Source organism: Sapajus apella, unplaced genomic scaffold, assembly GCF_009761245.1.
Source record: "Sapajus apella isolate SASKATOON/1434 unplaced genomic scaffold, GSC_monkey_1.0 scaffold150, whole genome shotgun sequence".
Taxonomy (NCBI): domain Eukaryota; kingdom Metazoa; phylum Chordata; class Mammalia; order Primates; family Cebidae; genus Sapajus; species Sapajus apella.
Genome location: NW_022437090.1, coordinates 366,474 through 392,054, shown reverse-complemented (window position 1 = coordinate 392,054; position 25,581 = coordinate 366,474). Strand labels below are relative to the sequence as shown.

Sequence of the window (25,581 nt, the reverse complement as noted above, 5' to 3'; positions counted from 1 at the left end):
CCCATCTCTATTTAAAAAAATAAAAAAGAAAATGGGAAGTCCCACACCCTGGGGATCCCCTTAGTCCCTGGAAAACCAGAAGGTTGGTGTCCAGTCCCCAAACTTTTCAGGGAACCAGACATTCTCCTGGAAACCAAACAAATAGTCGCGGTCCACCAGTTGAGTTGCTGGTAAAAAGGAGGGAGGGAGCCAGATGTTCCTGAATGCGTGGGCGGGTGGCCAACAGGCCGCACGAATGCAGCGGTGGTAGAGCTGCGAATTCCTACGGTGAACTCAACTTCAGCTGCACTTTCTGAGTACTGGGACGCTTAAAAATCTTGATGCTCAGTTCACACTTCAGGCCAAATAAATCGGAATTTCCAAGGGCTGGTCTCACGCATCCATGGGTGATTGCAGTGAGGAGCCAGGGTTGAGAACAACTGCTCTAATCCACACCAAAGCCACCGAGAGACCACATTCCAAACAGCACTGTGCGTGGCCTGGGATCCAGTGAAGTGGATGGTCCCAGCCAGCTAGAAGACAGGCCCAGGGACAGGGTATGTGGCTCTGGGAGATGGCAGAAGTCCTTGATGGGTCTTGGTAGGAGCCTAGGAGACAGGTAACACTTGTGTCAAGCTTTGATTTCAGGCCAAGCACAGAGGCTCACACCTGCAACACCAGCAATTTTAGAGGCGGAGGCAGGCAGATCACTTGAGGCCAGGAGTTTAAGACCAGCCTGGGCAACATAGTAAGACTCTCTTATCTACAAAAAATTAAAAAAAATGTATCCAGGTGTGGTGGTGCGTGCCTATGGTCACAGCTGCTTAGGAGGCTGAGGTGGGAGGATCACTTGAGCCCAGGAATTTGAGGCTGCAGTGATCTATGGCTGCACACTCATATCAGCCTGGGCAACACAGCAAAACCATGTTGTCTAGAAAAAATTTTAAAACTCCTTTGACTTCATTGGTACTGCACGCCCAGAGCCATGAACTCTGCCCTTTCACATCCAGGAAGCAGTGGGAAAGGACAGTCAGGCTTCTGAAACCACCTGAAGAGACAAGTCTCTCACTGGCCTGGGGATGGAGACAGGGATCTCTCAGCCCAGAGGGGAGATGAGGGGCAGCCCCAGAGTCCTTACCCTCCTGGGTGCACGGGAAGGTCGGCACGTCCTCGTCGTCACCCGCCAGGTCCTCTTCTGTAACGCACAGGGCATCTCCATCACCGCCGGCCGACCTCACTATAACAGAGCCAGTGCCGTCAGACCCAAAGCCATCCCAGTCATCTCCTTTTGTTTACTAGTCCGCATATCCTGGGCCCACCTCTACCCCAGAGCCAGTTCACTGCGCTCCAGGTGGCCTGATGTGAGCTACAAAAAGGGAGTGGCCATAGGCATTAGGCGGCTGAGGAGCTGGGATGTCTCAACCCTCTGGATAAGGAGAGATCCCAATTTCCCACATGCTGGGAAAGACACACGGGTCAGCTCAGCGCCTGCTCTAGCCCTGCTCTATCTGCAGCTCACTCAACACCTGGAAGTGGAGTAAGGAGAAATAAGAGCTGGCTGCTTGCTCTGGCTTAGCATCCTTCTATTCCCCAACACTTGGTCACTCAAGCAGTATTCCTCTTCTCTAGGGACAAAGCTGAATCTGACCCCAGCACAGTCCCCACCAAGACTCTGCCTCCAGCATAGCTGGGAGGCTGTGAAGAGGAGGAGGCCAGAGAGGGGAGGAGACAGGATGGGTGCAGATCCCTGTCTCACACCGTTTTACCCAGGACTCGCTAGCGTGTCAAGGGACCTTAGGAGAAGAAGGTCTCCTGCCAGAGGCTGATTCAGTGCTTATTCCCTGGGACTATATGGTCTGTAACTAAGACCTAAATGATGTATCCCTCCCTCAGAAGATTGCTCTTGTTCCTCAGACACCCTTCAACTCCCACACCTTGTAAGTGACACTTGGCTTTTCCCTCCCTCCTTCCCTCCCTCCCTCCCTCTCTCCCGCCCTTCCTTCTTTCCTTTCTCCTTCCTTTCCTTCTCTCCTTCCCTCCCTCCTTTCTCTCTCTTCCTCTATCTCTCTCCTCCCTCTCCGTCTCTCTCCCTCCCTTCCTCCTCTCTCCTCCCTCTCCCTTTCTTTCTCTTTCTATCCCTCCCTCCTTTCTTTTTCTCTGTCTCTCTCCTCCCTCTCACTCTCTTTCTCTTTCTCTCTTTCTTTGCTTGTTTTTTGGGTCCTTAAGGATTCCCTGCTTTCTTTCACCTTTGACTATGCACTTAGCTGTATGTCTGTAGTTTATTTAATGGCTACATTTTATAACCAGAGAGTATTTTAAGTTGGTAATCCTAGAAGAAGCAGCTTCAAATTCTGCTCTTTTCCTTTTTTGTTTTTAATGCAATAAAGTGCTGGGTTTTGCCTCAAGGCAATCTTCACAACACCTTATAAACTCTACAGTCCAAAGTATCACATTTATGGACAGAAAGACTGAGGTTCAGGGAACTGAAGAATGTTGCTTAGCAGCACACAGAATAGGATTGGTGAAGCCAAGATGTGAACTCAGAAATCTTTTCTACCATACCTACAACCAACTTGAGGTAATGAGCAAAGGTTCCACCAAGTGCTAAGAAGTCTTGCTTCTGCAATTACAAGGTCAGTGGGAAGACAAGAAGACAGTGGTGCGTGAATGAGCTGTGGAGCCTCAGGGGCTCCTGACCATGACTGATGGGCATCTTGAGTTGCATCCTAGACCCATGAGCACCTGCGGTCCGAATACCATACCACAGCCATTGTGATCAACATGGGAGCTGAGATGCAGTCAGCAAGCAATGCGGGTAAGCAAAAGCAGCTCCGAGTGGACTCAGTAGGGAGGGGACCGAGGGTGACCCCAAATTAAAGATGCCACCATCATGGCCATGAATGCCCTCTGCTTGGCCTTCATGCATGGCTTAAACGTCTCTTCCCCAGCAGTCTTTCTTGAGCTCCCAGACTAGCGTAAGGCCCCGTTGCCCACACCTCACACACCCTGGGCTCTCCTGTGGAAGAATGCCATGCGCCTCTCCTGTCCATGCAGCAGCCCTCTTCCCCAGCACTTCAGTTCTGAGGGTGGGGACTGCGTCTGTCTTGTTCTCTGCTTTATCCAATGCCCCTAGCATGGTGGCTGGCACAGAGAAAGGCTCAACAAACACAATTTCAAGTGAACCAATGAAGGATCTGGTATTATGCTTTCCAGTGGCAGTTCTATGCCTGCCTGTGAAGCTCTGTGGGGCACTTTCAAGGGAACAACATCAGTCAGAGCTCCATCCCAGAGACTGAATAAATCTGGGGGGACAAAGGAGACCTGGGGGTTAGGACTTTGAAAAGCTCTCACATCTGTTATCCCATTTGATCCCTACAGTTAGCCTGAGAGACAGAGTAAGAACATTTTCTCCTGACAGATGAGGAAACTGAATGGTATCTGTGTGTGCACGTGTGCATGAGGGTGTGTACTACGCACGTGTGAGTATGCATGCATGCCTATGCTGTGTGCCTGTGCATGTACACATGTGTGAGTATGCGTGCATACCTGTATGTATGCCTGTGCATGTACATGAGTATGCATGCATGCCTGTGTGTGCCTGTGCATGTACACATGTGAGTATGTGTGCATGCCTGTGTGTGCCAGTGCAGGTACACGGGTATGTGTACATGCCTGTATGTGTGCCTGTGCATGTACACACATGTATGTGTGCATGCCTGTATGCCTGTGCATGTACATGTGTATGAGTGCATGCCTGTGTGTGCCTGTACTTGCACATGTGTGCACATGCATGTTTGCCCATGAGTGTGCATGTGTGTGTGCCTGTATATGTGTGTTGTGAGGTTTTTAATGCCTGGCTAAGGTCATAGAGTCAGGCGGTGGCAGAGCTTCCTAAATCCAGATTTTCCTCTCCGCAACAGGAGATTCCAGGTAGGTTTTGCTTTCTGGGGCGCTAGTGCGTGTGTGCTGGGAGTGTGCCGGCAAGCGCTTTGGAGGGTAAAGTGGGAGAAGGAAGGAAGCATGAGAAGTTCCTTTGCATGAGTATCCTAAGAAGCATCACTTTCAGCTCTCCTTGGGCAGCTGTCCCATCATCAGTCTGCCAACAGTTTACAAGGAAGCCTGGCCTGGGCGGTCACCAGGATTACAATCTCTTTCCCATAAACGAATGCCTGGGGCAAGGCAGGGGAATTCTTGGTGCCTTCTGTTCCCGTCTGACCAAAACCTCACCCTACTAGCCATGGCCTCTCACCCCGAGATGATCCCAGCCAGAACCACGCTGTGGGCTGTATTCACCACCGCCCCGGGTCCCCGTGAGGAGCTATTCCTTCCATCCCTTAGAGCAGAGCTGCCTCCTCGGGCCTGATCCTCATTTCTCTCCATCCGTGATGAGCTCCTCTGCCCTCCCCTATGACTGGGCCTCCTCCCTGTTCTGGCTCCGGGGCCAATTTCATCACTTCACTGTTTATAGCCTTTGCAGGGAATCTGGGATGACTTAAATCAAGCAAGGCTGACACCAGCCTTCAGCAAACACCCTCTCAAAAACACAGAGCTTTGTTATAACCAGCTCTCCCAGTGGACAACCCCCCAAATTAGCAATTGTTAGCCAGTGGAAATTCCTAACGACGGCTTTCCGGCTTTCCGGTGGTGGCCCATGGGAAGGGAAGTAGCAGCTGCCAGCGAGGATCTCGGATCGCTCTAGACCAGGGGACCATGGGTGTTTGGCCACCTTCCCTCCACTGACATCTCAGCTCCATAATTCACAGCCCTCCCCAATCCCCAAAACAATCTTCTCCCTCTAATCCCTTGGGTTTCCTGTCTTCCAATACTAAGCCCTGGACCATGGGGACCCCTGACCCACCTATGTCTGGAATTCTATAGCAACTTGCTACTTTAGCCTCGTTCACTTACTGAGAACATAATCCAAAGCATTTGTGAGGCTCTTAGAAGCCGAGCCCTTTGCAAGCAGAAGCTCATGATATTATACCAAGATTGTTCTGGTTAGAGTATGTTTGAATGAAGAAGCGGTGTGTTTAGAAAAAAAGTTAAGTAGCCTGTGAAGGTCAAGGCCATGGTTGCAAGCCCAGACCTATAAAATGGTGGCTACCAGTAGAGATTTGAAAAGGCCTCTCTTCCTGTCATCCACTAGGTCATAATATCCATCTCAAACTCCAGAAAGAAGGATAGACACAAGAGGAGAAATTCCTTTTTTTTTTTTTTTTTTTTTTTTTTTTTAAGCCTCTGCTCCCACAGAGCCATGTAGCAAGTTTAATGGAAGGTGCATGCCTTGGTGCATTGCTAAGCACGGCCACTGACTCCACTGGGGTTGAGCTTGGTTCAGCTTTCCCTTTGAGGGTAGGAAAAAAAAAAAAAAACAGCCCAGACCTGTCAACCAACTGCTAACTCAACTGTGGTCGCCGATGCTGGCTTTCTTTTGGTTGACCAAAAATGTGTCCTTGGTTCGCTCTTTCACCTTTCTGGGACCGCATTCTTCCATCTGAGTCAGCAAGGGGGAGAGATTCGAGGAATTAAATAAAAGGTCTTTCTTTGGGCACTTTCAGGAACATATTTTGATGATTATCTTCTGCAGGGTTCACAGAGTGGGTTTTCAAAACAGCCAATTGGATCAGTAAAAATAAAGACTTCTGAGTCTTCTCCAGAGCCAATGCTATATTTAAATGCAGAATAGCTATAGTTTAAGGTTGGCGAATGCTATAACTAAGGTTGCAAAATTGTTTTCATTACAGCCCTCCTGCCACTACGCCCTCTCCACAGGCTTCCTTTGTGGGTTTGTCTGTAACTGGTGGAATCTGCCTGCCGGCTCAGGTCTCAAGACGCGGGTCCTTTTCCTTCAGATCCTTCTGCCTAATGAGCTGTCCTTTTCTGCTTCCGTCACACTGCCAGTTTCTCTCCTCCAGTGCTTGCCTCATTTTTTGGTCCCCATCCTCAAGTTCCTGCATCCCTAAAGCCACATCTGCTGCTCTGGGGCAGGCTTCTCTCCCGGTTCCTGCCACCTCCACCTGAATCCCTTCAGTTGCCTCCCACTCTGTTACCCACAGAGGTTGTGGGTAAATCCCTGCTTTATTCTAAACCCTCTTTATCCCAAACAACTTTCCTCCCCTTTCTTGCCCTAGACTTTTCTAACCGAGACCCTATTCCAGGTGGTGCGATTCTTCATTAGACAGGCGTGACCCACTCTGCACAGACATTCAGCATCCTGGCCTTGTCTGCTAAAGCCCAGTGGCAATCCCTAGTCATTGTGACAACCCTGAATGCCCACCCATTTCTAAATACCTGCTGGCAGGCTGGTGCTGCCTCTAGTTGAGACAAGAAGAGGCAGGCTACTCACTCAATGTAACAGATGCGCTTCCCCCATTACACACTGGCTCCTCTGTGTACACAGCACATCCCCACTCCCCTGAACCCCATGAATTTGGAGGGATGGGAGGGGTGGGAATCACCAGCATTCTTTTCTTTTCTTTTCTAGACAGGGTCTTGCTCTGTCGGCCAGGCTGGAGTGCAGTGGTGCGATCATAACTCAGTGCCGCCTGGACCTCCCAGGTTCAAGCGATCCTCCCACCTCAGCCTCCCAAGTAGCTGGGCTACAGGTGTGCACCATCACACCCAGCTAATCTTGTTTATTTTTTTGTAGAGACAAGGTCTCACTATGTTGCCCAGGCTGGTCTCAAATTCCTGGCCTCAAGTGATCCTCCTCTCTGGGTCTCCCAAAGTGTTGGGATTACAGGTGTGAGCCACCATGCCTGGCCGGGAATCACCAGTCCTCTTGATCACTGCTGTCACCTCTGATCCTACAAACCCTACCCTCTCTCACACGGGCACCCCACGTCCCTCCTCTCAGCTTCATGTTCCTAATGCATAAATGGTGGTGAGATCATCCGCTCCACCTAGCTCCTGTGAAAATCCAACAAGATGTATATGGAAAGTACCTGACATACAGTAAATGTCTGATAAACAGTAGTAGCAGTCATTTTTATTCGGATTATTTTTCTATCCTATTCCAGTTAATGCTGCCATTTATGGTCACCTCCCAACCCCCATCACTGCCAGGACCAAATGCCAACTTTTAAGAAACCAGTTTTTCAAAACATATCCTATGGGACACTAGTCCCAAATTATTCTTTGTGAAAAAGGGTTCTTTGATCAAGTAAATGTGGAAAATGTGGCATACTCTATCGCCGTCTTAGAGATTCACATTCGCATAGTAAACACTGTGAGAAGTCCTGCAAAAAAAAATAGTAAGCCCAATTAAATCTGTGTTTCATTCCACGGTTCTCAGACTCATTTGACCATGGAGCTTCCTGCAGATCTTGAAAAATAAATGTATCTATGAATTCTGGGACCTCTGTTCAGAGGCAGAGGGACTCTTATTTTAGGGCACACTGTTCTGGATAATGACATCACCTGGATCGGATTATTTCTTCATTCTGTCTCCTGCCGTCAACTTTGAATGGAGGCAGCTTTTCTGTTGAAACTCAGGGCTCCTGGACATGGTATTTACCATCTCATCTCTACGCATCCTGCCTGCCCTCTGGAGCTTAAGGCTTATGGCTGTTCCAACTGCTTGATCTCAAGCTCCTTCCCTTCCTCATCTCCAGTCCGCTAAGCCTTTCCTCCCTCTCCTTCCTCCAGGTTCTTATTCACCCTGAGCTCCAAGACCAGCCTAGTCCCCAGAGTTGCCTTCTGCCCTCTGGAGCCTGTAGTTCTCTCTGCTGCCACAGTCCCTGCGGTCCTCAGCCTGCTTTCTTCACACTGCACTGGGGAAGCCTGGCGCTGCAGGCTTGGCTCCAATCAAGTCCTGCCATCTGGATTCGCACTTCCCATTCCTGGGTTCCTCCTCGGGCCAGCCCATCTCATCCTCCAAAGATGAGCTCACCTTCTCCTTTTCTGAAAGGATCAAGACCATGCGGTTCCAACTTCTTTCTTTATCATTCACTAACTCTATCCAGATGCCTAGACCTCAAACCCAGCCTGGGGAAGGGATGGGGAAAGAGGGCCTCTCATGCATTCCGAGTAGCCTGGCACCCTCTGTTAATACTGCAGGGGAGAGTGCCCTTTGACTGAGTAATCCTCCTTCTAGGATATTCATGTTAAGAGAATAATTATACAACTAGGCCAAGATGTACATGTAATGGTGATCACTGCATGCTATGATCAACCTGGGGGAAAATGCAAATAGCTACAATGCCCATCTCTAGGGGATTGGTTACATTGATTCTCACAGTGTCTTACTATGGGATGTTATGAAACCATTTTTTTAAAATACTGCAAGCCAGGTATAGTGGCTCATGCCTGTAATCCCAACATTTTGGGAGGCTGAGGCAGGAGGATCGCTTGAGCCCAAGAGTTTGAGATCAGCCTGGGCATCAGGGTGAAACCTCATCTCTACAAAAAATACAAAAATCAGCTGGGCATGGTGGCATGCACCTGTAGTCCCAGGTACATGGGAGGTTTAGGAGGGGTGATTGCTTGAGCCCAAGAGGTGGAGGCTTCAGTGAGCCATGATAATGCCACCACCCTCCAGCCTGGGCAACAGTGCAAGACCCTGTCTCAAGTAAGCAAGCATGCAAACAAAAAACCAAAAGCAACTACAAAAAAACACCATCACCAGCCAGAGCAATCAGGCAAGAAAAAGAAATAAAGGGTATTCAAATAGGAAAGGAGAAAGTCAAATTGTCTCTATTTGCAGACGACATGATTGTATATCTAGAAGACCCCATCGTCTCAGCCCAAAATCTCCTGAAACTGATAAGCAACTTCAGCAAAGTCTCAGGATACAAAATCAATGTGCATAAATCACAAACATTTCTATACACCAATTACAGACTTAAAGAGAGCCAAATCAAGAACAAACTGCCATTCACAATTGCTACAAAGAGAATAAAATACCTTGGAATACAACTAACAAAGAACGTAAAGGACCTCTTCAAGGAGAACTACAAACCACTGCTCAACGAAATAAGAGAGGACACAAACAGATAGAGAAACATTCCATGTTCACGGTTAGGAAGAATCAATATCGTGAAAATGGTCATACTGCCCAAAGTAATTTACAGATTCAACACTATCCCTATCAAGCTACCAATGACCTTCTTCACAGAACTGGAAAAAAACACCTTAAACTTCATATGGAACCAAAAGAGCCCGCATAGTCACGTCAATTCTAAGCAAAAAGAACAAAGCGGGAGGCATCACACTACCGGACTTCAAAGTATACTACAAGGCTACAGTAATCACAACAGCACGGTACTGGTACCAAAACGGAGATATAGACCAATGGAACGGAACAGAGGCCTTGAAAGCAACACAACACATCTACAACCATCCAATCTTTGACAAACCTGACAAAAACAAGCAATGGGGAAAGGATTCCCTGTTTAATAAATTGTGTTGGGAAAACTGGCTAGCCATGTGCAGAAAGCAGAAACTGGATCCCTTCCCGACAGCTTACACTAAAATTAACTCCAGATGGATTAAAGACTTAAACATAAGACCTAACACCATAAAAACTCTAGAAGAAAATCTAGGCAAAACCATTCAGGACATAGGCGTAGGCAAGGACTTCATGACCGAAACACCAAAAGCATTGACAACAAAAGCCAAAATAGACAAATGGGGCCTAATCAAACTCCACAGCTTCTGCACAGCAAAAGAAATAGTCATTAAAGTGAATCAGCAACCAACAGAATGGGAAAAAATTTTTGTAGCTTACCCGTCTGACAAAGGGCTGATATCCAGAATTTACAAAGAACTAAAACAGATTTACAAGAAAAAACCAAACAAGCCCATTCCAAAGTGGGCGAAGGATATGAACAGACACTTTACAAAAGAAGACATACATGAGGCCAACAAACATATGAAAAAATGCTCATCATCACTGGTCATTAGAGAAATGCAAATCAAAATTACATTGAGATACCATCTCACGCCAGTTAGAATGGCGATCATTAAAAAATCTGGAGACTACAGATGCTGGAGAGGATGTAGAGAAATAGGAACACTTTTACACTGTTGGTGGGAGTGCAAATTAGTTCAACCATTGTGGAAGACAGTGTGGTGATTCCTCAAGGACCTAGAAATAGAAATTCCATTTGACCCAGCAATCCCATTACTGGGTATATATCCAAAGGATTATAAATCGTTCTACTATAAGGACACATGCACACGAATGTTCATTGCAGCACGGTTTACAATAGCAAAGACCTGGAACCAACCCAAATGCCCATCGATGATAGAATGGACAGGGAAAATGTGGCACATATACACCACGGAATATTATACAGCCATAAAAAACGATGAATTCGTGTCCTTTGTAGGGACATGGATGAACCTGGAAACCATCATTCTCAGCAAACTGACACAAGAACAGAAAATCAAACACTGCATGTTCTCACTCATAGGCGGGTGTTAAACAATGAGAACACATGGACACAGGGAGGGGAACATCACACACTGGGGTCTGTTGGGGTGAAATAGGGGAGGGACAGCAGGGGGAGAAATGCCAGATATAGGCGAAGGGGAGGAAGGCAGCAAATCACGCTGCCATGTGTGTACCTATGCAACAATGTTGCATGTTCTTTACATGTACCTCAAAACCTAAAATGCAATAAAAATAAAAAAAATAACAATAATACCAACAACAAGAAAAATGCTAAGTAATCAGGAGGCTGAGGAGGGAGAACTGCTTGAGGTCAGGAGATTGAGACCAGCCTGGGCAACACAGGGAGACCTCATCTCTATAAAAATTAGCTGGGCATGGTGGCACCTGACTGTAGTCCCAGCTACTTGGGAAGCTGAGGTGGGAGGATCCTTGAGCCCAGGAGATCACGGCTGCAGTGTGCTACGATGGTACCACTGCACTCCAGGCTGGGCGCAGAGTAAGACTATGTCTCAAAATAAAACAAAATAAAAATAACATGGATAGTATAATCTTATTTACATGAAAAAAAGTCTGTGAAAACATACACAGAATGATTTCTGAAGAATGTTCATCTACAGCTTGTCATTTATGATCTCTAAAGGGTAGAAGTTCACCTGAGTGGATATTTTTCCTTTTCTGAATTTTTTGATTTTTTAAAAAAATAATAAATATGTGTCTTAAAGGTTAAATGCAGCTGATAGTAATGTGGAGTCTACGTCTGTATCCATCTTTTCTCCTTCCCTTGCCTCCCGATAAAGAGATTCTTTCTTCTCAAAGCGAGCCTCCCCCAATGCCACCACCCCAGGTTCCCCCATGCCTCCTCTTCTGTCCCTCCACCTTCCAATGAGCACGGGCCATTCCTGCCTTGAAATCCCTTGGAGCCAGGCCCTGCTATGTCCACGCTAGGGACACAGCTCCTCCTGAGCGATCTACCCCGCCCCTCTGGCCCTTGCCACCTGGTTTTCTCTGATCCACAAATCCTCAGCTGACTCTGCTGATCAGCCGTCAATGTGGGGGGTCATTTCCTCCCCCTTGGAACTTTCTCCTCTTAATTTCCATGACATTCCCACCATCACGGTTCCCTGCCTGTGTCCTTGACCGCTCCTCATGGATCCTTTACAAGCTCATTTTCTTCCTCCCGCTAAGGGTAGAGGTTTCCCAACATGGGCTAAGAGCAAGAGACAACATCTCCAGGGGGAAGTGGCAAACAGGCCTTCTCCCGACAAACCCTCCCAAGGATCTCCAATGTCAGCCACACACAAACGCAAGTCCTTCATGGAGCACTGGAGTCCTTCCTCCCTCAACTGCAGGCCATCTCTCCCCACCACCCCAAACACTCTTCCCCCAGGACCTGATGGCCAGCTTTCCCCAGCGCGCCTTCCTGCCTTCCTGACCCCATCCAATCTTCCCCACCCTTCAGCTTCTCCCTGAAACCTTTCTGAACTATCCAACTTGAAATGCTCCCTTTCTCTCCCGGGATTCCCTCAAATCTCGGTATATGCTGTGCATTTTTTCTTTTGTGTCATTGGCCTGGATGACGCAGTTCCTGCCTCAGGTGTGCACGTCTTGTTTCTGCTGGGAGGGCAGGAAGCGCCCTGGCTTGCCTTCTAGCTAGTGTGCTTCCCCCCTGAAAGCAGGAACTCCATACATGTTGCCTGACTGAAAACTGTGGGCTGGGGCAACATCCCAGAATAATCCATTTTTTAGCCTGGGTTCAGGTGGAGCGGAAGGCATCTCATCTAAACCCTGAAGAAGGCGCCTGCAGGTCTCCACCTGGAGACGATGAGGACCCTGATGGAGATACGGCTGTGAAGCTCAGAGAGGTGAATCTGGTGCCGTCAGATTTGCCAACTCCCATGAGTCACATCTTCCAGGCTGCGAGAGACTGTTCAGGGAATGGGTGCCGGCAAGAACCAGGAGCCTGTCTGTGGCTGAAACCCAGGACGTATCTCTAAGAACAGCAGCAGAGAAGGAAAGTCAGGAAAGGAGCCCCCCCGAAAACTCCCTCGTTGGGACCTCCCTTAAGGCACTTATCACTGTTAGTGCTTTTTTGAGTGACTTGGGCACAAATCCTATGTGTCCCAGTAGAGTAAGCTCCTTGAGAGAAGGGACAGCGTCTAAGATCTTCGTAGTTTCCCTGGTCGTTAGACCTACATAGACGTACGGACCCAGGCACCGGCATTCTCCCTATCAGAGTCTATTGAATAGGGGCATCTTTCTGCATCTTTATGGAATGCCTGCGTGAGGTGCTGAGGATACCATGTGCAGTTCAGACATGCACACTGAACAGATGTAGTGGACGCCTTTTAAGTGTCAGGCACAGAAAGAGACCCCACTGTTGTGAACCTCACAATCTGATGCCATCCTGTGGGATCAGCTGGTCTACCTGGATGAGGGAGCTGAGCCCAGGGGTATCAGGGACTTCATCCCGGTGATAAAGCTGGCCTGTGACAGGGCTGGGCCTGACCTTGAGACTCAGTGCTACACATGCACACACACACACACACACACACACACACACATACACACACACCCCACTAAATTAAACATAATCAAACAGGGGCAGTGCATGAATTAGAAGCATACCCAGCTATGCTGCCCTGTGCACCAATTCCAACATCCAGAGCAGCTGCCTGTCCTTCACGGAAACCGCCAAGCTCTCCACCAGCCTAGCCTACCAAGAAGCAGAAGACTTTTTCCTCGCTCTCAAATGAGCCTTGGGACATGAGTCTTCAGTTAGCAAGTTCACCCCCAGCTAGAGGGCAAGGTGACTGTTTTGGCCGGGGCTGGGGGTGGGGGGATGTCTGAGGGTTTGGAGCCGAACTTGAGCCACTGGGCTCCCTGGACCCCTCAGTCAGGCCTCTGGTGGCTCTTTTCACCTTTGCCACTCAGCTCCTTTTCTTCTAGCCCTGGCTCCTTCCGGTGCCCTTGGGGAAGGAGATCAGACTTGCTGGGGCTCCCGGCCCGGCTGCTCCTGCATGGGGAGCCTCTCCTCTCTTTGGATTCCTCCTGGGATTGCATCGCTGTGTTTTCCCAGCCCCTCCTCTCCCTACTTCCACCCTTTGCCCGCATGAAGTGGGCACTGCTCTCTGATTCTGCAGGGAGGGGCTGTTCCTCCCACGCCTGAGGAACAGAGGGCTGCCCACTGCCCTGGCCACCACAGCCAAGCACAAGTCTCTTGGGGCAAAGAAGAGGCCACGCGGTGGGCCCACTTCCAGCCATCTCACCACTGAGTCACTTCCGCTCCCCACGTGGTGCTCAGGCCCAGAGCTCTCGGGACTCAGGGACCACCCAGGAGGACAACCGGGCTGGAGAGGGCAGACGACGCGCCAAGACTAGAGCCATGTCTCCCGCTCTCAAATTGGTCTGTGCATTGCGCCAGGCTGTGTCATGGGTGTCTTGGGGGTGGGTCCCTCTCACTGGAGGTGTGGAAACAACCCCACAGGTGGCTGTAAATGGCTTGGACAAGCCAGTGGGAAGCTCCAAGGTGGGCCTGTCATCAAGGGGCTGGTGGCACCTGAGTGTCCCCTTAGGGCATGTTAGGGGGCCAGGTGCCAGCTTGCATCAAAAGAGGCAGCGGCCTGGGAGGCCCAGTCAGCTGGCCACAGGGCAGGAGGGGCCTCGGGTGGAAACGGCTTGACTGGCAGAGTGGGCCCTGACACTCGGCCACCGGTGGGCTGGGCAGCCCAACTAGTGTGTTTTCTTAATCACCGTCCCCACCATCCCCCATTCCCCATACATCACATCACATCACATCACATCACATCACATCACATCACATCACATCACATCACATCACTGTGTTTGTTTTGAGCAGGGCACAATCCTTTGCCAACAGCTGTAATTCGAAGACTGGTGTGGCCTTTGGAGGAGCCCGAGAAGGGATCACTGGAACTCGCTGCCTGGCCTGCTCTGCTGGGCATTTTACTTTTTCCATTTGGGTGAAAGAAATCCAGGTTCTTTACACCCCATAGAACCCAAAAGCCAAATATTTGCTGTCTGCCCTGCCGTTTCCAGCTCAGGTAGAGGCGGCGGCTCTTCCCGGCTGCCAGGGAGGGAAGTGCTGGAAGTCAGACCCGAGCCGGGCAGCCCCTGCAATGTTATGGGAGATCCCTGAGGGGTTTCCGGAGGCTGGAGGAGAAACACACCAGCGCTGCCCGAGGGACCTCTGCTGTGCACACGAAGAGGCTGTGGGATGTGAGGGAAAGGAGGAGAGAGGCAGGGCTTGGGTCCCACACAGGAGCCCCCCGCACAAGGAGAGCCTGGAACCCTGCAACATGGTGTCAGCGGGTCCTCCTCAGCGATCTCATTCTAAATATTAACTCACACCAGCTCTTTTCTTCTCTGTCTCACAGGATTTGGCCCTGTCTTATCTTTCTTTATTGTTGTTTTTTTTTTGAGGCGGAGTCTTGCACTGTGGCTTAGGTTGGAGTGCTGTGGTGCGATCTTGGCTCACCGCAACCTCCACCTCCCGGGTTTAAGCGATTCTCCTGCCTCAGCCTCCCAAGTAGCTGGGATTACAGGCACCCACCACCACGCCCTGCTAACTTTTTTATATTTTTAGTAGAGACGGGGTATTACCATGTTGGTCAGGCTGGTCTCGAACTCCTGACCTCGTGGTTTGCCTGCCTTGGCATCCCAAAGTGCTGGGATTACAGGCGTAAGCCACCTCACCCGACCTCTTTTTTTAAGTAAATTTTACTTTTTTAGAGACAGGGTCTCACTCTGTTGCCCAGGCTGGAATGCAGTAGTGCAGTCATGGCTCATTACACTTCAAACTCCCAGGCTCCAGAGATCCTCCCTCCTCAAGCTCTGGAGTAGCTGAGATTACAGATATCTGCCACCACACCTGGCTGCTTCTTTTACAGTGCTTGTCTAGAATTGGGGTGGAGCCACTCTGAGAATGTGCAGCATCTTACCACCATCAGCAAGGTCCAGGGCGGCGTGGCCCCGTGTAAGATGTGATCCAAGACCTTCCGGAGGCTTCCGGTAATGGCCTGCCCTGGGCCTGCTGACTGCAGAGGATTCAGCTGCAAAGGTGCTGTGGTGAGGCGCAGGACTCGGGGTGAGGCTCCCCTCACCGCCTGCCAGGGGCTCCCTAGGGCTGATTATAACTTGTTTGGCTCATCCTGGACAGTCCAGGACTTGGAGAGGCGACTAGCTGTGATTCATAACAACTCATTTTCCCTGTCCACAGGACCAGCTACATAATTTGTGGAGCCCAGTGTAAAATGAAAGTGTATGTGTTTGTGTGTTGGTGGGAGGGGGTGACTTGCTAAAAAATAAGAATTTCAGGCCGTATGGCAGCTCACAGCTGCAATCCCAGCACCTTAGGAGGCTGAGGTGGGAGGATCGTTTGAGGCCAGCAGTTCTAGGCCAACCTGGGCAACATAAGACCCCATCTCTACCAAAAAAAAAAAAAAAAAATCCAGGAGTGGTGGTGCACACCTGTAGTCCCAGCTACATGAGAGGCTAAGGTGGGAATGGCGCTTGAGCCAGAAGTTCGAGGCTGCAGTGAGCTATGCTCATACCACTACATTCCAGCCTGGGCAACCAAGTGAGTACTTGTCTCTAAAATAAAATAAAATACATTTTTTAAAAGTTCAAGATAGCACCAGCAGAGCATTAAACCAAGTGTGGGACCTTGTAGGAGGGTACTGGTTGCAGACCCATGAATCCAGCCCTACCCTCTTGGGCCTCAGTTCCCCTAAGTATGCAATGTGGAGGCGGCATTTGGTCAGGAGTTTGCTGGTGGAGCCCTTTCTTCCAATAAACCCTCAGATCGTTCTATATATAAGAGACAAACAGAGCTGCTCAGGCTGAAGCAGGCTGAGAGCTCTGGCCCCACCTCTTCCACCTCTATACCTGTCCGTGGCACCTGAGAGTGTGACAGCCCTGTAGATGATCCCAAATGCCCTTTTCAGTTTCTGCTTTCCATAGTGGATGAGGTGGTGAGGCTCTCACTGCTAGAACACAAGCATCTGCTGCGGGCGTTATGCTAACCCAAGAACGGGCTGCAAGGGCTGCCCTGGTGCTGGTTCACTTTTGGGGTGAGCTCAGGCCCGGCCCACGGGGCTTCCCCAGCGGCTTCCTCCCAAGGAGGTCAGAGGGTGGGTCAGGCAGGATTCAGCGGTTGGGAAGGGCAGGGCCTGGGCTGAGGGGCTCTGACACCGCAGGTCTCTTTTGGGGAAGGGCTGGAGGTCCTTGGGGAGAATCCTAGGCCCGGCCCCGGTTGAAAGGCTCGGTGGGGGCTGCAGGAGCCTCTCTGATGGGTCCCCAGGGTCGAAATTTACACTGCTGAAAAGTTGTCTGGTGACACCTTTCTGCGCCTACTGGTTAAAGGGATCAGAAACTTCTCTGGACTTTATCTGTGAGGTTAGAGCAACTGCCGATGAGAACAAGACTGCAAGGGGCGTGTGTGAATATCCCCATTCTCCCTCTCCTCCTCTTTGCTTCCCCGGTCTTCAGGGCTCCGTCCCGTCTCGCAAGATGCCCCAAAAGGCAAGGGCAAAGCCAGAGGCGTCCTGCCCTCCTCCCAGCCCCGCCTGCAGGAAGGGCGCCCCCCAGGCCCTGGGTGGAGCGGAGGTGCGGGCGGGCCCCCTGGGAGCTACCCGCCACCGGCCGCGCTTACCTTTCATGGTTCCTTCCTCCGGGGCCTCGGGAGCGCCCCGCTGCAGGCGGCTGGAGCTGCGGTGGAGCCGGGCGGCCGGCGGGTCCTCCAGGGCGCCTATCGCCGTCCTACGCGCAGCCGGCGGCCGTGGGGCTCCGGCCGGGACTCATGCTCCCGCGCGCGGACTGCGAAGGCGGCGGTCGGAGGGGAGGGTCCCGCGGGGTCGCAGCCTGGGGACGCCCCGCCGGGCGCCTAGCGCCGCGCCCCACCGCCCAGAGCGCGCATCCCACCGCCGCCCGCGCGTCCCGCTGGGGTCCCGCGAGGTCTGCCGCCGCCCCTTGCCCCGCGCGCCCTCCCTTCCTCCCTCCCACCCGCTCCTCTCCCTCTCCCTCTCCCTCCTTCTCTCCCTGCTCGCAAGCCTCCCTCCCTCCTCGTCACTTCTTGGGCCCTGGCCCAGATCAACTTCCTTGGTATTTTCAAAACTGCCGCGGCCGGCCTCTTTGTGCCGCCACCGAGTCCCCGCGCCCCGCCCGCCGCGCCCGCGCGTTCCCGCAGCCTCAGAGCCGGGCCTCGAACCCGGGACCTGCCACGTCCTCCATGTCCGCACTGCCGCTACAATGAGGGACACACCTGGAGAGCTCTTTGATCTTAGTCGTTTTCACTATCGGGAGCGCCACGTGGCTGGGGCAGGGGCGGGGACCCCAGATTTCAGCCCTGCACGTTTTTCTCACCCATCTATGGGGTCACGGGCCTGGGAGAAGGACGCCCGGGACCCCACATTTTAGTGCTGAAAGTCCCGTGTCCCAGGCACATGTGAAAGGCTGGCCACCCCTGTGAGCACCCTGGCTCTGCCCCTGCCGAGCTGAGCGACTTCGGGGATCAAGTTCATATCTCCAAGCTTCTGCTTTATACATGGGAGAACTGGGTCTGGAGTGCACCACATTCTGTGATTGATTGATTTAATGATTTATTGATTTGAGACAGAGTCTCTCTCTGTCGCCAGGCTGGAGTGCACGATATCGGCTCACTGCAACCTCTGCCTCCTCGGTTCAAGCGATTCGCCGATTTATTTGTTATTTTTATTTTTTTTGAGGCTCTAGCCACCCAGGATGGAGTGTAGTGGCATGATCTTGGCTCATTGCAACCTCCGCCTCCCAGGTTCAAGCGATTCTCCTGCCTCAGTCTCCTGAATAGCTGGGATTACAGGAACGCGCCACCGCACCCAGCTAGTATTTTTTGTGTTTTTAGCAGAGACTAAAAACTTTGGCCAGGTTAGTCTGGAACTTCTGACCTCAGGTGGTCCACCCAACTCAGCCTACCAAAAAGCTGGGATTACAGGACTGAACCACTGCACCCAGCCATCATATTCTGTGATTTTGTTGGTGGAGGGGCCTCTGGGGTAAACAGTGACTCCCAAGGGAAGTGACTGCAGGTAAGGAGTTGAGACTCTGGTCAGAGCACCCCTCCAGATCCTCACCTGTCATTTTTTATTGATTCATTTATTTCATTGAGCAAACACTGACTGGGCTGCTAGTTGCTGCCCAGGTCTAGGTCTGCTCTGCCCACCCCCAACCCACACCTGCAGGAAATCAATCAGGTGAAATTGATTTTAGAGAAGAGAAAAGACTTATTGGCAAGGGCACTAAAGAGGAGGTGGGAGAACAGCTCTTAAATCCACCTCCCAGAAGATAAGGCTTAAGGATATGTATGGGTTAGGCAGGTGGAGTGGTCTAAGCCCTGGGGAGAGGCGAATGGCAGTGGGGATAAACGAAGAAACAGGTTCATTCTGCGCCAGCGTAGTCTGAGCTCATGGTATTTCATAGGACATATATACAGAAAACTGCAGTGTTAGCATGATCCAAGGGTGAAGTGTTTTGGTTCTCCAACGTCAAAAGGCCACCTCCTGGGGCACTTGCCCAGTTGAAGGGTCAGTGGTCTCACTGGTTTGAGACGGACAGGAGCTGGTCCAAATTCCTAAGAAACAACTGAAGAAACCTATAATGGTGACCTATGAATGCTACCTATCAAGCAGCCAGTGCAGGTTAAGTTTCAGTGTTCAGTAGTGTAGCCTTCAGCTTCAGGAAAAAGGGAAACACGACAAAAACAACCAAAAAACAAAAAGCAAGCGACCAAAAGCAAACAGGGTAGCCGGACCACACCAAATCGGTCTCACTATGAGGAACCAGGCCCTACCCCAAGCTCCGAGAGTGTGAGGAGCATGCTGCACGGCCAGTCTGGTGAGGAAAGCCAGCAATTAAGTGCAGAGCTGGGATGAATGTTATGAGAAGAAAGTGCAGGAAGAAACGGGACCACAAAGTGACACGGGCCAGCCTGGTTTTCTGATGCCACAGTCGGCACCATCTCCCCATCCCCAAGCCTACATGCCCACCCCATTTAATGCTGGAGTGACGTAGGTGAGACCCAAGGGAAAGAGAAAATTTCTCCCAAACTTGGAATAAAGAAGGGGACAAGGACAGCCACCCCTGTCTGTAGATCCCAGCAAATCAGCATGGGTGATGCTGTGTTCTCTCTACTCTCCACTTTGCCATGGCGAGTTTAGTTTGCAAAGTCCCTTCTCTCCATGATCTCAGCAGAACCTCACAACCAGCTTGAGGGCGGGAACCAAGGGACTGTGCTGCCCATTTTACAGATGAGGAGACTGAGGTTTAGAGAGGGTATTGCCTGCCTGGTGACAGTCATGTGCTCCTGTCACCTGTATCTGGATTCTGAGTTTCCTGTATGAGCTGAGTCTCCCAGGACTAGGGCAGGGATCAGGAGAGCTGTTTTGTAAACACAAGGGAGATAACCACCTTGGAGGTTACCTGCACGCTAACTCGTTTACCTCAGAGGTTACCTGTACGCTAACTTATTTAATCCTCATGTCCGTTCTACAAGGTAAGCAGCATTATTGTCCTCATTTTTCAGATGAGGAAACTGAGGTATGGAGAGGGTAAATAATGTGCTTAGCACCACGGAGCTAGTAAGTGGAGATCATGGGCTACGAACCTAGGCAGGCTAAATCCAATGCCTGTGTACCAAGACACAGTCCACCACACTGCTTCTCGTAGAGGGTGCTCAAATATTTGTTGACAGGAAGTACCAAAAATGCGGGAATGTAAAGTAGTACAACCATTATGGAAAACAGTATAGAGGTTCCTAAAAAAACTGAAAATAGAACTACTGGATGATCCAGCAACCGCTGCTGGGTATATATCCAAACGGTAGAAAGGAAATCAGTACATCCGAGAGATGCCTGCACTGCCAGGTTTATTGTGGCACTATTCAGAACAGCCAAGATATTGAATCCACTTAAGATCAGCAGATAAATGAATAAAGAAAATGCGGTACATATACACAATGGAACACTATTCAGCCATAAAATAAAGAAGGAAACCCTGTCATCTGCAACAATATGGATGGAACTGCAGGTCATTTATGTGAAGTGACATTAGCCAGGTACAGAAAGACAAATACTGCATGATTTCATTCACATGAGGAAGCTACGAAAATGGACCTGATGGAGGTAGGGCGTCGAATGATTACCAGAGGCTGGGAAGGAAGGCAGTGGGGAGAGGAAGAGAAGTGGGTTAATGGATACAGAAATACAGCTAAATAGAAGGAGCAAGTATTCGATACTACAGTAGGGAAATTAGAGTTAACAATTAATTGTGTATTTCAGAAATAGCCAAAAGAGAAAAATCAGAGTGTTCCCAACATAAAGAAGAGGTAAATGTTTGGGGTGACAGATGTCCCAGTTACCCTGGTTTGGCCATTACACATTATATACATGCATCAAAATATCACATGTATCCCCAAAATATATACAAGTATGACACATCCAAAAGAAAAAAAGAAATAAAATTAGAGCTTACATCATTAAAAAAAAGAAATAGCAAAAAATGACCCTCGTTTTTACCCAGCTTTCTATAGTTGGTGGGAAAAAATGGCCTAGCCCCTGCCCCTTTAATGTTAAAGGACGCGGACATCCTGGGCTGTTGCTATGGTAACACAAACGCATCAGCAAAGAGATGGTTGCAGATGGGCCCTGAGTGAGCAAAGGTGGTACCCAGCCCTGAAGAGGTACTGAGGATGAATCCCCGTTCCAAAAGGACTCTGGGGGAAGAATCCCCGCCTTATGAGTGGCAGAAAAGAGAAGAGTCGGTGGGCAGCAGAGGTCATAGTTCAAAGCCAAGAAAGCAGAAAGAGAAGGGTAAAGAAGGAGTCGGTCCTCATCTCAGATAAGAAAAGAAGAGAGAGGATTTCCCAGAGGTGACCCTAGGCTTAGGGAGAAGATTTCAGCTGCAATTCAGGCAATTTCCGTCAACAACCAGAGGGCTGGACCAGGGTCATCTGGAGTGACTCCCCCTGAGAGACTGGATTATGGCCATTGGGATGTGGTGTAAGCTGGGCCAGGTGGCACCAGCTGGGGTGGGTTGGGGAAGGGGGAAACTGCTTAATCTTGTTTTTAACTTGAGATGAGTGGGGGTGGCTGAAGGCTGTACAGAAGCCCTGTCAATGTTGAAAGTGAAAGGAAATAGCTAAAGAGAGGCCATTAGAGAAGGAAGAATGGAGTGACTGATGGCACAACATTTCCTGTGTTCATGACGGTAGAAAGTCCATGTCAGCGTTCGCGAGCAGTGTCTCATTTGCTCAGAATAACTGGCTCACCCCAGCCCCCTGCCTGAAAGCTGCAATGAGTTTCCTTTTCTTTTTTCTAATTTAGGCAAAAGCCACCCCTCTTTCTCCTAAAGCTCACTTCCTCCACCTGTGCCTCTGATCCTTGACTCCTCTCCAGTAAATGCGTTAAGCAGGATTTCCGCTTTTCTTTCCGCCTCATTCCTTGCTCTAATTAACTCTCCTTAGAATGCTCAGGGAAATTGATCTCTTCCTCGTCGTTGGCTAATATAATAGCCTTTTCCAAAATCTGCAACTTCTTCAACAGTTTTGTAGCATTTAACACCATTGGTCAGGGTTCTCCAAAGTAACAGAACCAATAGAACATACGTATATAGATATGTATGCATCTCTCTATATATCTATATCCATACACATAGGTGCATAGAGAAAAATTATGTAGATAAGGATAGAAATAAATATTTTCAGAAATTGGCTCATGCAATTATGGAGGCCGCCAAGTCCAAAATTTGCAGGGCAGGCTGGAGACCCAGGAGCAGGTGATGTTGCCATTCAAGTTCGATGGCAGTCTGGAAGCAGGGTTCTCTCTTTCTCAGGGGACCACATCTTGTTTCTCTTAAGGCCCTCAACTGACTGGACGGGACACCAGATTATGGAAGGTAATTCACTCTACCCAAAGTTTGCTCATGTAAATGTTAATCTCATCTAAAAAAAAAATTCCTTTGTCTTAGAAACATCTAGAAGAGTGTTTGACCAAATATCTGAGGACTGTGCCCTAAGTTGACACATAAAATTACCCATCACTAACTCCATGGACAGCTCCTTCTTGACTGCCTTCTCTGGCTTATCTGATCCTACATACTTGGGGTCCTCTTTCTAAACTTTGACTTCTGTTTTGCTGTTAGCTTCTCCTATTGGTATATTTTCTAAATAGATGCATTCCCTATCCTTATGTTAGTCAGTGTAAGTAGCAATCTCTGCTATAGCATCCATCCCCATACCCCATTATCTTAATACAATGAAAGCTTATTCCTCACTCATATTGCAATCCAATATGGGTTGGGCAGTTCTCTTCCACATAGTGACTCAGGGACCCAGGGTTCTTCCATCTTGTAATACCATTATCTGTAACATATGGCCCCTAAGTGTGGGGGATCAGTCAGAGTGGTGGAAAGACTATAGGGAAAGAAGGCAAACCTCCTGAAAGGTCGGAAGGTTCTGCAGAGCCCCAGGGGAGAATAGCTGAAGGCAGCTGTTCTATAACCCTCAGGCAGGGGGCAAGGAGTAGGTACAAGGGAGTATGTGGGAATTTATCTTAAACAGGCTCGTTTACTTATGTTGACCAGGAACTGACCATTGATCATCTGTTTGCCTGACGTTCCCTGAAAGGGGAACAATAAATGTTAAATGTTAACTACCTGCAGGTTGTGTTGGCTCCGGTTTTCAGCATTGTGCCTGCACTGAATAAAAGCAAGCGGCTCCAGCTCCTCAGGGCCGCTCTCTGGCCACTAGAGCCAGGCAGTCACCCAGCTGCTCTTACACTGCATACCTGTGTCTGAATACTCATTTCATCCAACAGCCAAGGTCTCCCTTCTTTTGTTGCTTCCTCCCAGAACTTCCCCTATGATATCTCTCGTGTCTATGGATTCTTGCCTCACTGTACATTTACCAATACTGGAATTTTTGATAACGGCCAAGAGGTGTGTGGCAATACCACTCTTAAACCATTGGGTGATGCTATATAACATGGCCTCTTCTAGCCTGATGAATCTTCAAAGGGGGCTTAATAGGATCAAATTAATACTTGAACCTTAGGTATTAATCCGGTTCATTAATTAGGTTCGTGAACCTTATTTCATGAACTCTGTAAAGATACAGCTCTGAGAAAAGTAGTTTAATTACAAAGGATGTTTCAGAGCTTATACAAATCTTCCAGCTTAATATAATACCATCTTAGCAAAGAAAGTTTCTTCATCTGAATCAATTATAACTTGATTCATATCCCTTGTCCATAGCACCTGGCTATACAATCAAAATATATTTAATAAATGGACAAAAGCCATGCATGGCCAAATATCAACTAGATCTTTTTTCTCTGAATGACTAAGCTTCATCTTTTACTAGTGAAAATGATATGACACTAAATGTGGGGTTTTAATTTATCTTTCTTGAATTTTATCTTATCAGTGTACTATAGCCCTCTGTCAAGATTGTTCTGAATTTTCTTCTTCCAGTTTTGAGTGAGAAACAAACCCTCCAGGACATGGGTAGAAATGTCCATCAGCACCCTTCTTATCATGTTAAAAGCCCAACTGTTGCAGGCCTCCCATAAGGAAATTTCTGTATACCAAATGCCTTGGAGAATAGCTTCCCCCAAACAGTCCCATCCCTCCAGCTCTGATCCTTCTATTTTAATATGTCTAATTCCTCAACACCTGATGACAGGGATGTTTCCAGTCCTCTTTGCAGTAACCTAAGATCATAGGACTTCCTGCAGGGATCCCTTTTTATTGCCCAGTGGATCATTCAACTTAATGGATGAATGAGTTATCATGGGAGTGGGACTGATGGCTTTATAAGAAGAGGAAGAGAGAACTGAGCTGCCCGTCTCAGCTCCTTCACCATGTGATGACCTGCACTGTCTTGGGACTCTGCAGAGAGTCCCCACCAGCAAGAAGGTCCTCACAAGATGCAGCTCCTCAACCTTGGACTTCTCAACCTCCATAATTGTAAGAAATAAATTCTTGTTCTTTATATATTACCCAGTTTTTGATATTCTGTTATAAGCAACAAAAAAACAAACTAAGACAGGATCTGAATGCTGAATGACAGAAAAAGATGTGGACAATCATCTGATAAATTTGAGTATAATATGCTTAGTCAGGATTTCTTTAATTTTTCCATTGCCATAATGATGGAAAAGAAGTAGCAAAAATATCTTTGATGACTTTCATTTTAAAAACCTATATAAAAGTTGCATGCCGTGCCATAATGAAAAAAAATCTATATTTTAATATTTAATAATAATGGTTTTACTGAATTAAGGGTAGAAGCTGATATTTTAAAATTATATTAAAATGCATTTACAAATAAAAATGTTTGAATTAACTCTAGACATACATTATCATCCTATGCAGGAAGAAAGAATAGAAACATGAATTCCTGCAAAACTAATATGTAAATTTAATGCAATTATAATTACAATGCCATGGGTTTTTTTTTCTTTTAGTTATTTTTTTCATTTTAGAGACACAGTCGCCCTCTGTTGCCCAGGCTGGAGTGCTGGTGTGCAGTGGTGTGGTCATAGCTTACTGCAGGCTCAAATTCTTGGGCTCAAGCAATCCTCCTGCCTCAGCTTCTTAAGTAGTTAGGACCACAGGCACACACCACCATGCCTGCCTAATTGTTTAATTTATTTTTGTAGAGATGGGGTTATAGCCGCATTGCCCAGGCTGGTCTTAAACTGCTGGCCTCAACTGATCCTCCTGCCTCAGCCTCCCAAAGTGCTGTGATTACAGGCATGAGGCAATGCACCAAGCCTAATGCCATGTGTTTTCAATGAGGCAAAATTAAAGTTTATATAGAAGAATTAATGTTCAAGAAAAATCAAGAAAATTTGAAAAGGGAGAGTGAAGATTACCTTCTAAATATTAAATATTGTTTTTAAGCTATGTAATTACAGCTGGGAGTGGCGGCTCACACCTGTAATCCCAGCACTTTGGGAAGCTGAGGAGGGAGGATCAGTTGAGCCAGGAGCTCAAGACCAGGCTGGTATATGCTGACACCCTGTCTCTAAAAAAATTTTTAAAAAATTAACGGGGCATGATGACATGCACCTATAGACTCGGCTACTTGGAAGGCTGAGGCACAAGGACTTCCTGAGCTAGGGAGGTTGAGGCTGCAGTGAGCCATGATTACACCA

General features: G+C 48.8%; 2 protein-coding genes across 2 annotated transcripts in view; both read right to left on the bottom strand.

The window, feature by feature from the left end:
- The window catches only part of SCARA3 (scavenger receptor class A member 3), a 34,982-nt gene extending 17,593 nt beyond the window's left edge, over positions 1-17,389 (bottom strand). The window contains exons 1-2 of the mRNA XM_032265353.1: positions 17,046-17,389; positions 1,118-1,216 (exon numbers count right to left, since the gene is read on the bottom strand). Coding sequence (XP_032121244.1) covers positions 1,118-1,216; positions 17,046-17,052 — 106 coding nt within the window. The 5' untranslated portion in view covers positions 17,053-17,389. The remainder of the gene's footprint in view (positions 1-1,117; positions 1,217-17,045) is intronic.
- A 1,115-nt stretch (positions 17,390-18,504) lies between these two features.
- The window catches only part of EPHX2 (epoxide hydrolase 2), a 113,522-nt gene continuing 106,445 nt past the window's right edge, over positions 18,505-25,581 (bottom strand). Inside the window, exon 20 of the mRNA XM_032265347.1 lies at positions 18,505-18,998. The gene's annotated coding sequence lies outside the window, so the exon portion shown is untranslated. The remainder of the gene's footprint in view (positions 18,999-25,581) is intronic.